This window comes from Loxodonta africana, chromosome 19 (assembly GCF_030014295.1).
Source record: "Loxodonta africana isolate mLoxAfr1 chromosome 19, mLoxAfr1.hap2, whole genome shotgun sequence".
Taxonomy (NCBI): domain Eukaryota; kingdom Metazoa; phylum Chordata; class Mammalia; order Proboscidea; family Elephantidae; genus Loxodonta; species Loxodonta africana.
The window spans coordinates 14,387,440-14,399,652 of record NC_087360.1 but is presented as its reverse complement, the minus strand read 5'-3'; the positions used below and the strand labels follow the sequence as shown (position 1 = coordinate 14,399,652).

The 12,213-nt window shown below is 44.7% G+C and overlaps 1 protein-coding gene across 2 annotated transcripts in view; it reads right to left on the bottom strand.

The window, feature by feature from the left end:
* Nucleotides 1–12,213, bottom strand: part of RNFT2 (ring finger protein, transmembrane 2) — a 71,030-nt gene that overhangs the window by 53,896 nt on the left and 4,921 nt on the right. For both annotated transcript variants that reach the window (XM_023559465.2, XM_064272261.1), the window contains exons 3-5: nucleotides 8,827–9,311; nucleotides 6,049–6,125; nucleotides 2,260–2,360 (exon numbers count right to left, since the gene is read on the bottom strand). In XM_023559465.2, coding sequence (XP_023415233.1) covers nucleotides 2,260–2,360; nucleotides 6,049–6,125; nucleotides 8,827–9,311 — 663 coding nt within the window. The remainder of the gene's footprint in view (nucleotides 1–2,259; nucleotides 2,361–6,048; nucleotides 6,126–8,826; nucleotides 9,312–12,213) is intronic.

Genomic DNA, 12,213 nt, shown 5'->3' with positions numbered 1-12,213 from the left:
AACAAATATGCACATATACGTAAAAATTAAGAGTTTCTGTTGGGTGATTGGAAACCCTGGTGGTGTAGTGGTTAAGTGCTATGGCTGCTAACCAAAGGGTTAGCAGTTCGAATCCACCAGGCGCTCCTTGGACTGGGTTTGGTTTTAGTTTTTTGTTGGGTGATAGGATTGGAAATGATTTTGGGTTTTTTTTATGTGTTTTCCAACTTTTTACCATTAAAAATAAACTACTTTTGAAATTAGAAGAATAAAGTTAATTTTAAAATTCAGAGACTAAGAAAAGATACAGATGAACCTTAAATGCATATTGCTAGGTGAAAGGATCCCATCAGAAAAAACTACATACTGTACGATTCCACCTATGTGCCATTCCGGAAAAGGCAAAACTACGGAGACGGTGAAAAGATCAGTAGTTGCCAGGGGCTCAGGGGGGCAGGGAAAAGGATTAATAGGTGGGGCATAAGGTATTTTTAGGGCAGTGAAACTATTCTTCTAGATACTGTAAAGGTGGAAGTGACAGACATTTGTAAACACTCATAGGACTATACAACGCAAAGAGTGAACTCTAAGGTAAACTATGGACCTTAGTGATACCATATCAATATCAGTTCATCAGTTATAACACAGATACTACACAGATGCAAGGGAATAATAAGAGAAACAGTGCACAGGCAGGAGAAGGAATAGGAGAACTCTCTGTACTTTTTGCACAATTTTCCATAAACCTAAAACAGCTCTAAAATATAGTTATTAGAAAATTCTGATATATTTATTTATTTGACAAATATAATAGTGCAAATGCTATGAACTAAGCACTACGCTGGGCACCAGGGGAAACTCACTCCTAACTGACTAGCAACAGTCCTGAAAGAACTTAGTAAAGACAACTTTTGGCCTTTTAACACACTTATGTGAGTGAGCAAGCGAGGTCCTGCCTGCTTAGTTAACGCTGGCAGATCTAGAAGGGCAGCTTCCTTGTTTCAAAAGAATTTCTAGGGGGTGGGCTACCAATGTGATGGGGATATTTTAAGGAAGTTTATGCTAAATCAGGGCTAAGTGATCCATTTGATTTCTCTGGCTTTGCCGCACGCCTGTCACATTGCACAGAATGCTGCGTTAATAAGTCACCTGAGAAGTTACATGACTGGGTCAAGAGCCCTGTACCCTTGTTTCTGCCCAGCTCAAACCAGATGAGTAGACATTTTTACCCTCTAATTAAAAAAAAAAGCACTACTATTTTTATGGAAAAATACATATTCATTACAAAAAAACTATAAAATATAGATGACTACAAAAAAATAATAACCCACCTATCTAAAAAATTACAAAAAAACTATAAAATATAGATGACTACAAAAAAATAATAACCCACCTATCTAACACCTAGAGAAATATAGCTAATATTTTAGGTTAGGGGTCTGCAAACTTTTTCTGGAAAGGGCCAGAGTGTAAATATTTTAGGCTTTGTAGGCCATATGGTCTCTGTTGCTATGACTCTACTCTGCCACTGTAGCAGGAAAGTAGCATGTAAATGAATGGGTATGGCTGTGTTCCAATAAAACTTTATTTATAAAAACAGGTGGATGGCTGTAGTTCGCTAACCTCTGTTTAAGTGTGTATCTTTATAGACTAAAAAGATATATATATACATTAATATAATTTTTAAAAGCTATTACATTCATAAGGAAGAAAAAAGACTGAAGAGACAAAAAGCTACACAGTGAAAAGTAAGTTTCTGATCTATAGTCCCCATCTCATGGTCAGCTACTGTTTCAAGTTTCCCATGCATCCTTCCAGAAATATTCTAGGTCTGCACTGTCCAATACGGAGGCCACCAGCCATACTGGGGACTGAAATGTAGCTAGTCTGAAATGGCACGTTCTGTAAGTATAAAATATCAGGTTGCAAAGTCTTAACATAAAAAAATGTAAAACATCTCAGTAATTTTTTATATTGATTGCTTATTGGAATGATAACATTTTGGGTACGTCCAGTGAAATAAAATCTACTATTAAAATTAATTCCACCTATTTCTTTAAAAAAACTTTTAATGTGGTTACTAGAAAATGTAAAATTACGTATTTGGCTCACATTGTGTTTCTACTGGAGGGTGCTGCTCTAGGTATATGTGTGTATATAACAGGGAGGAATTTGAAAGTTACTGCTACATCATTCTCAGGTAAAGGGATTCGGTGTCCCAAGCCCACCAAGCCCCGACTCCCCTTCACACCATTGTAGGAGTGGAACTCTCCTGCTGACCTGTTGTATAGCTGCTGAGAACTGAAGGTGTAGAGCACATACAGGGTGTTCCCCGCCAGAAAGGCCAAGATCCACAAGATGACCAGCACCGACCTCTTCTCCTGGAGAGAAAGCAAGAGACCTGTGGGAAAGCTGCAATGCACCCATGGCAGAACACTCTAGAATGTTCCGTGATGAGTACCAACTTTTTCCTTTCTCGAGGGTTTGGAGAAGGCAGAGCTGATGCTGAATGGAAGGACATGAGCATCTTTCCATTTCACTTGAACTCAAGGGGTGGTCACAGAGAAGCTGACAGAGTGGTGGAAACCTTTATGGAGAACTATCCAGAAACACAGGAAAGCACTGTGGTTAGCAGCACAGACTCTGGAGCTGAACAGTCTAGGTTGAAATCCTCGGTCTGCTACCTGGGAACTGTGCAGCCCAGGCAAGCCACTTAAACTCTCTGTATTTCCCTATTCTTATCTGCAAAATGGGTATATTAGTAGCTACGTTGCAGAGTTCTGAGAACTTGTGTACATAAAATGCTGAAAACTGGCTGGCACACAGCTATCTGTTAACTTACATTTATTGCTAAGAACTGAGGCACAGAGTGGTTAAGTAACTGTTGCTCAAGGGCACATGTGTTAAGCCCCAGTGTCCTCATTTGGAAATGGGGTATTGTTAAGGATTAACATTTCTACAGGCAGTCCCTGAGTTATGAATGAGATCCATTCCTAAGTGTGTTTTCAAGAATTTGTAGGTACATCAGAACAGGTGCATATGGTTCTTATTTGGCCTTACCTGCCCTGGTGGCACAATAGTTAAGAGCTTGGCAGCTAACTAAAAGGTTGACATCTCAAATCCACCAGCCACTCCTTGGAAACCCTATGGGGCAGTTCTACTCTCTCCTATAGTGTCGCTACGAGTCGGAATCAACTCAAGGGCAAAGGGTTTGGTTTGGTTTTGGTTTTAGTGCAAGACAGGGGCCCTTGTGGTACAGTGGCTAAAGCACTCAGCTGATAACCAAAAGGTCGGCAGTTCGAACCCACCAGCTGCTCTGTGGGAGAAAGATGTGGCCGTCTGCTTCTGTAAGGATTTATGGCCTTGGAAACCCTGAGGGACAGTTCTACTCCATCCTATAGGGATGCTGTGAGTTGGAATTGACTCGATGGCAGTGGGTTTGGGTTAGTCCAAGAAAAGGCTCAAAGACTTTTCAGTGATTTAAAAGCTGCATGTGTACCAAGTGAAGGTGATTGTGATGAAGAATTTGTTGCAAGTGGGGGTTGGTTCAAGCGTGTCAACGTGAGGGTGAATTTACGTAACATTAACGCACAAGTACGAGTTGTCTGTGAGTCAGAAATTCACAACATTCAGTCTGGTACAGACACATATTTCAGGCTCACTAAATGCTAAGTCTGATTGTTAAGGCTTTATGACCCAGCAGTAGATTCAGATCTACTGGTTAGAAACATCTGCTCTAACTTTTCCTGGAATGGACTTCTGGGACACTCCCCAGGGCTGGTTGTTCATTGCAGAGCCGTATTTATAGGATGGAATTCAAACTCATACACCTTGACCATTAAAGCCCTTCACAATCCAGCCCCAAGTATCTTTCTCCATCCTCATTTCTGTTTACTTTCAGAAAGAGAAACGGGAAACCTTTCTCAATTTGTCATTTCATAGTAGCTTCTCGGCCTGAGAGCAAATCCTTGGAAATGTTCGGAGGAGGTACAGAGCAGAGCGTGTGTACCCTGGCAGACAGACACAGACCCCTCTGCTGCTAATGCTCAAACCTGCATCTTTTCCTGGACCAGGGTGGCTGCAGGGCTGGCATAAGATGAGGTCATAACTTTCCCAGTGTAACCTTGCCTGTGTAAATGCTCAATACGCACTGTCTCCAGACATAGCCCAGTGCCCCACGTGCTGTTATGATACACATGTCCACAGAGTGGACAAAATAAATGGTGCATCTCCATCTACCCATTATTCCAGGAGCATTCAAGGTCAACGACCCTAGAAACCACCTCAAACAAACCAACTGCTCTTATTTATCAATGGGATTAATCCAGTTGGCAGTCCTTTTTACCCCAATAAATAACAGACTCCAGTTTAATTCTCGGTAAATCCAGATCAACGGCGGAGCAGAAAGGGGGCAGAAGCCATGCTCTGAGCAGTTACACTCTGAAGGACAAAGGGGGTAGCTGTCTAGTAAGAAACTGAGATTCCTAAGCTTTCTGACAGTCACATGGAGCCTCTTTCACAGGAAATACACGCATTCAGGCAAAACGTCACGTGTAGCTTCATAGGGTTCCAGGACTCCTAGAAGCCTGCCCACGGATCCAGGCATACTCTAAAAAAAAAAAAAAAAAATACTCTAGGCCCCTAAAATTCAACTCAAGGCCCCATCTGGGTCTTATTGCCTTTGAGAGGGAGCCAGCCTCCAAAGCCTCCCACTGTGGTACTGAGTTTACCTGCTGTTTTAACAACAGCAGCAGGAGTTTAAATGAAGTGGATGAGACTAAGGGTCAAGAAGAACCTCTGGCTCCAGTCCCAATTCTGGACCTCAAGGTGCTCATGGGTCAAATGGAGGCTAAGCTGTCCTCTATGCCTCAGGGAAGCCTAAGCAATTTTGAGAAAGCAGAGGGCACAGAGAAAGGTCAAAGGTGAGGACAATGAGATCCCATGTGCAGTAGAAATCATAAGTGTAAAAAATATATGAAAAAAAAAAAACTGCCATTAAATGTTTCCTGTGCTAAATACCTTCCATGCACAATCTCATCCAGTCCTCTCAATGGGTCTCTGATGTTAGCACGAAAAGACCCTTCATCTGAGGCAGCAACCGGAGGCTGAGGTTACCAAGGTAATCTGTTCAAAAGCTCACAGTGGGTGGAGGAACTGGGATTTCAACCCAGGATGGGCATAGGCTCTGGGTCAACCATCTGGGTTCAAATGCTGAGGCCACCACCTACACTGGCTGTGTGACCTCAGACAAAGAACTTGGTGTCTCTGAGCCATTGTTTACTGATGAACTGGCAAGATGACATATGCAGTGGGCTTAGACTTGTGCTAGGCAAATAGTCACTAAAAAGCCAATCTTACAGCGGACTCACGATGATGGTGGTGAAACCCAGTAGCACCAGTGGAACGGTCTTCACCGTGAAGGTGGGTTGGAATTGAGCTAACAGACTGAATGCCAGAAGGGTGAAAGGGACTGGGCCAGGAGCACACAGAGGATACACTGCTCCTGGGGGCTGCAGGAGAAGGATGGCATTTCTGGGGATCTGCCCACAGGTGGCTGGCAGAAGAATGGTCACCAAAGATGTCCACATCCTAATCCCGGCAATCTGTGAATACGTTAAGTTCCATGGCAATGGAGAATCAAGACGGCAGACAGCATTAAGGTTGTGATTCAGCTGACCTTAAAAAAAAGGGGGGATTATTCTCGATTACCTAGGTGCACCGAATGTGATCATAAGAGCCCTTGAAAGTGAAAGGGGGAGGCAGAAGAGAGTCAGAGGGAAATGTGACATTGGGTGAATAGTTAGAGAGAAGCAATGCTGTTGCTTTGAAGATGGAGGAAGGGGCCATAAGCCAAGGAATGTAGGAGGCCTCTAGAAGCTGGAAACGGCAAGGAAACAGATTTTCCCCTGGAGCCTCTAGAAAGTAATATCCTGATCCCTTGATTTTAGACCCATTTTGGACTTCTGATCTACAGAAGGGTAAGGTAATGAATTTGTGCTGTTTTAATCCACTAAGTATGTGATCATTTTTTGTAGCAGCCACAGAAGACTAATACACCAGGTGACTCACCTTCAGCGAGACCTGTTCTCGGAGCGTAGAGTTGGCGTAGGCGAAGGTACTGGCCATCCCAATGCACACAGCAATGCCTGCGGGATAGAGGAGGGTCCAACAATACTGACTTATCATCAGGCTTGGCACTGGGCCTGCGAGGGCCTGTGAGCAAAGTTAAAAAAGACCCATCCCTGGTGCCCTCGGAGCATACAGGCTACTCACACAAAAAAAACTCACAGAAGAGGGAAAATCCCACTTCTGGAGGGTTTGGGCTGCCATGTAGACGACTGGGAACCCTGACCCACTCTGAGGATAGGCATCGGATTTAGGGATGGAATTTAGGCCACTGTGGGGCATTTTATTGCACTATAGGACTATGGGCTCTGTAGACCTGGGCTCAAATCCAGGCTCTGCCACTTCTTCTGTGTGTGAGCTTGGGCAGGACACCGCACCTTTCTAAGCCCGTTTCCTCATCTGTAAAATGGGCAGAATAACAACAGCAGGGACTTTGAAGTGATAATGTCTAAATTGTATTATCTCTAGCTTTAGTAAATGGTATCTATATCATTTCACTGTTAAAAAGAACCCAAAATACGTGTTTGTAATAAAAGCACACAAAGAAGACGGCAACAGCATAAAGAATTAAAGTGTAATGTTAAAGGAGAAAAAGTTTCCAAGCTGACAGGTAAATATCATCCAGGCAGCAGGGAGACATACTTGAATTTTTTTCTGTATTTCATTTCATTGTTCCCAAGCTTTGCCAAGCTGGAATCCTGGAGTTTTCCCTGAGTAGTGATTTTTATGGAGTCCCTGGGTGGTGCAAGCAGTTAATATGCTCAGCTACTAATTGAAAGGTTGGCAAGTCAAGTCCACCCAAAGGTACCTTGGAAGAAAGGTCTGGCAATCTGCTTTCAAAAAATCTTACGGAGCAGAGTTCTACTCTGCTATACAGGGGGTTGCCACGAGTTGGAACTGACTTGATGGTAACCAGTGGGTTGAGTGATTTTCACATCCTACTTTTGGTTCCCGTAGACAGGATTCACATTTTATACAATATGCTGAAGCTGTCATGCTGCTCAGTAAAAAAAATTAAATATCATGCTCGGAGCCAGCTTTTACTTTTTTCACAGTATACGGGCTCCAGGTATTTCCCCAAATCTGCTTTGTAAGAGATGGTGCGTTTCTTCACTGGATACATAGAAAATCAAAACTAGTTAATGTCACAATCTCTCCTTCTACTCTCCTATTTGATTAAAAAAAAATTGCCAAGTGAAGAAGAAAACGACCACACTCAAGAACAAAACTTAGCTGTGCGTATGCCGAAATTCAAGAGAAGGTGGGGCATGGTCACTTCCATTTCCAGGACTAGAAAATGAGTTCATCCAGTAGCACGCCCCCCCAAGAAACATGGGGTGCTTTGAGTTGGCTGGTGATTTGAGGGACAAATAAGCCTAATCTCCTCTGGATATTTTCTTATGGCAGGCAGTAGGCTACGCGGTATTTCCTACCATAAGACAAATACAACCACTTTGAGAATTCCTTTGGGGCACAGCAGCATCGTGACCACAAAACAAAAAGAAATAACCGTAATAATAACGGTAGAACACCCATCGTTCATTGAATGTTAAGTACGAGCTAGGTACTAGGCTAAGTACTTTATGAATCATTACCTTATTTCCTAACAATAATAGGTGATACCCATTGAGCAGTTGCTATGTACTGGAGCCCTGGTCGTGCAGTGGTTAAGCACTTAGCTGTTAACCAAAAGGTCAGCAGTTCGAATCCACCAGCTGCTCCTTGGAGCCCTAGAGGCAGTTCTACTGTCCTATAGGGCTGCTATGAGTTGGAATTATCTCGATGGCAACAAGTTTGGTTTGGTGCTATGTGCGTTTCTTTGCTAAGTATTTTACGTCTTCATGATAAATATCGAGCGTGTAATTGTTTATGCCACCCAGGGACTCCAAAAGATACAATAAAAATAATAATCTACACTTACACAGCACTTACTACTTGCAGGCACCGTCCTAAGTGCTTTACAAGTATTAACTCATTTAAACCTCACTGCAATTCTCTGAAATATGTACTATTAGAATCCCCATTTTACAAATGATGGAACCAAGGCGCAGAGAGGTTAAATAACTTACGTAGAGCCACACAGCTAGGGAGAGGCGGAGCCAGGATTCAGACCTTATTTACTATACTGCTTCACACCAACCAACCATCTGAGGACATTTCTATCATTACCACTTCCAGACAGATGATAAAACTGAGGCTCAGAGAAGGCAAGTTACTTGCCCAAAGTCACACAGCTCATCCGTCAGGATTTGAACCCAGGTCTGACTCAGAATGCCACACCACTATGCAAAAGGAGCCCTGGTGGCACAGTGGTTAAAGTGCTCAGCTGCTAACTGAAAGGTCAGTGGTTTGAACTTACCAGCTGCTCCACAGGAGAAAGATGTGGCAGTCGGCCTCCATAAAGATTACAGCCTCGGAGACCCTATGGGGCAGTTCTACCCTGCCCTATAGTGTATCTGTGAGTTGGGACTGACTTGACGGCAATGGGTTTGGTTTTTTGGGTTTTTAAGCACTATGCACCACGTCAGAGCCCTGGTGGCACAGTGGCTAAGAGCTCAGCTGCTAACCCAAAGGTCTTGGAAACCCTGTGGGGTTGCTATGAGTCAGAATTGATTCCAGGGCAACTTTTTTTTTTAATGCCGTCTGCCTTTACAGCCTTCACCTGGCCCGGATTCACAGGTTCCAGGTGATGCCCCAGGCTAACCACACCCAGGCACTCACCCAGCTTATGCTGGAAGCAGACTTTGGCCAGGAGAATCAGGATAAATGGAAGCCCTTTCTGAAGCCAGCAGATGACAGCCTTTAGCTCTGACAGGGCAGGGGCGGGCGTCCCGGGCTGGTCATCGTTCCCCTCTTCTGAGTGCCCACGGTGGTCCCCGCCCACGTGCTGCAGCAGCGAGCTCCCGCGGTGGCCGTGGTGGAAGTGGTGCGGGGGCTGGCGGTGGTGGTAGGCACCCCCCTGCCCCCGGTCCCCGGCCTCCTCCCTGGAGGCCGGCATCTGGATGAACACGTCTCCGCCACTGGCCGAGGACCCCAGCACCAGACTGGACGGGAAGGGGTTGGCAGGGATGCTGCCTGTGGGGAGGCCGGTTAAGCCAGTTAAGCCCGAGAAGAGTGCTGGGGGAGAGGTGGTTTCTGCCTTCAGACTTTCAAAGACGCCACCTTCATCCACACTCGCCTCGGAGCTGAGCGCTTGACTGCGGTTTCTGGGGGCAGGGGGAGAGAAAACCCACCAAGTCAGGCAGATAGAAAAATAGACACCATTCCAGTGGAAGACTGGGGGCAAACAACAGTATCAGCAATGACAGAAATAGGGTCATAACCTTTATTGAAAACTTCCTATGTGCCAGATACTTTTCTAAGTGCTCTGCCTAACAAAATCATTAAATCCTCCTATTAACCCTGTGGGTTGGTAATAATAACAACAATAATGTAGTAATAATATAGAAACCAACCACTACTGTGTCAACTCCCACTCATGATGGCCCAATCAGTATCACATTAGAACGGTGTTCCCTGGGTTTTCTATGGCTGTGGCCTTTCGGAAGTAAATCACCAAGTCTTTCTTCTGAGGCACCTCTGGGTGGACTGAAATCTCCAACCTTTTGGTTAGCATTTAACCATGTGCGCCACCCAGGGACCCCTAGTAATAATATCCTTATTTTACGGATTAAGAAATTGAGGCACACCCTGAGAGTACGGCCCCTGGACACACTTAAGCTCAGTAATGAAGTCACTCCTGAGGTTCACCCTTCAGCCAAAGATCAGACAGGCCCATAAAATGAAACGAGACTAAATAGGCACACCAGCTCAGGGGCAAGGACTAGAAAGCAGAAGGGGACAGAAAAGCTGGTAACGGGGAGCCCAAGGTTGAGAAGAGGAGAGTGTTGACATGTCGTGCGGTTTGCAACCAACGTCATGAAACAACGTTTATTAATTGTTTAATGAGAAACTAGTTTGCTCTGTAAACCCTCAACTGAAGTACAATTAAAAAAAAAATAAAGAAACTTAGGCACAAAGAAATAGGTAACTTGCCCAGAGTGGTACAGCTGGTAATCAATGCTTTAAGGGAGACTCGAACCCAGGCAGACTGACTCTAGAGTCCACATCTTAACCACCATACTTTACTGAATAGGAAGCACAGAATTCTACGACTCTAGAATAACCTCAGAACTCAATGGCCCTGGCTCTAGAATCAAGTTCAATGGCTCCCAGTTCCCAAGGGAGTTCAGCCTTGGCCATAGGTGGTATTTGGGGGGCAGTAGATTGTAATGGGAAACCTGGTTGCGCAGTGGTTAAGAGCTATGGCTGCTAACCAAAAGGTCGGCAGTTTGAATTCACCTGGCGCTCCTTGGAAACCCTATGGGGCTGTTCTACTCTGTCTTACAGCGTCACTATGCGTTGGAATTGACTCGACGGCAGCAGATTTAGATTTTAATGGGAAGAAGACTTAACAAAGAGGCCCATATTCAAACCCCGGCTCCATCCTTTCCAGAGGCCTTAACAGCCCTGCACTCAGTTTCCTCAGCAGGAACCTCATTCATGCAAAGAATGATTTCTGTGGCGGGATCACATTTAAAAACACCCCTTGCATTGTACCTGGTAGACAGTAAGTGCTCAATAATCATCTCTAGTCCTTATGGAAGACTTCAGGCCTCTGGTGTCGGAATCAGGCAAAGGGTTCAGTGGCCCTTTCAGAGCCACTGCTGGAGGAACAGAGAGCTTGGGGTCACACCTCTGGGAACCAAAACCCCAAAAAAACCAAACCCATTGCCATCAAGTTGATTCTGACTCATAGCGACCCTACAGGACAGAGCAGAACTGCCCCGTAGAGTTTCCAAGGAGCGCCTGGCAGATTTGAACTTTAGTTAGCAGCCGTAGCACTTAACCACTATGCCACCAGGGTTTCCCCTCTGGGAACAGAGAGCCCCAAACTGGGTATAGTTTCTCAGGGACACCTTGTCCAAAGGTTCTGGATACCATCTCTCTTCTCTTGGACTTAACTTCTCAAATAGAATCATGATGTGGAAACTCAATCTACACAACAGATATAAGTGCTTGATGTGTGTATGTATGTGAGGGGCAAAGAGCCCCCAAGGCACCTCCACAGATCCTATGACACTCCAAATATACCCTGAGCTTACTGAAAACAAGAGCTGAGTTTCGTTTCTCCTCCGGACTCAGTCCTGGGGCACACAGTGGGTGCTTAATAAATGTATGCCCCATATCTTCTAGTCAAAAAATGGCAGCAGGAAGGAGGCTCCATAGAAGGTTTTATACCACTTTCACACTTGACCCTGTATAATCTATTTTTCACTCAGAAACCAGGCTGCGTTTTTAAAAAACACATATGCGATCATTTCACTATTCTTCCAGCGCTGCCCATTCTAGACTGCTTGCTGCAGCCCAAATCAACCCCCACTTTACAGATAAAGAAACTGAGGCTCAGACAGATGCACTTGCCAGAGTTTATGATCCAGCTGTAAACTCCAACCTCACCATGTGCCTCTTTCTCACTACTCAAGTGCTTCCTTCTGTAGGGCCTTTGCACTGGCTGCCATCTCCACCCCACCTCATCTGTGTAACTTAAGCTCATTGATCAGATTTCAGCTAAAATCTTTCTTCCCAGGTGGAGCCTCCCCTACCTCTCAGACAATGTCAAGCCCCCTGCTCCGTGTTCATGTTGCACCTTGTTATATGTTGAATTATATCCCCCCAAAAGATATGCTAACGTGCTAACGTTCTAAACTCCTGTACCTCTGAATGTGACCTGACTTGGAAACAGGGTCTTTGCAGAAGTAACCAAGTTAAGATGAGGTCACTAGGGTGGCCCTAATCCAATATGACTGGTGTCCTTATAAGGAGAGGAGAGAAGACACAGGCAGATACATAGGGAGAAAGCCATGTGACAATGGAGGCAGAGACTGGAGTGATGCATCTACAAGCCAAACAATGCTGGCAACACCAGAAGCTCAGAGAAAAGCACGGAAGAGATTCTCGCCTAGAGCCTTCAGGGAGAGTATGGCCTTGAATTTGAACTTCTAGTCTCCAGATGGTAAGAGAATAAATTCTATTGTTTTAAATCACTCAAAAACTAAACCAAACCCA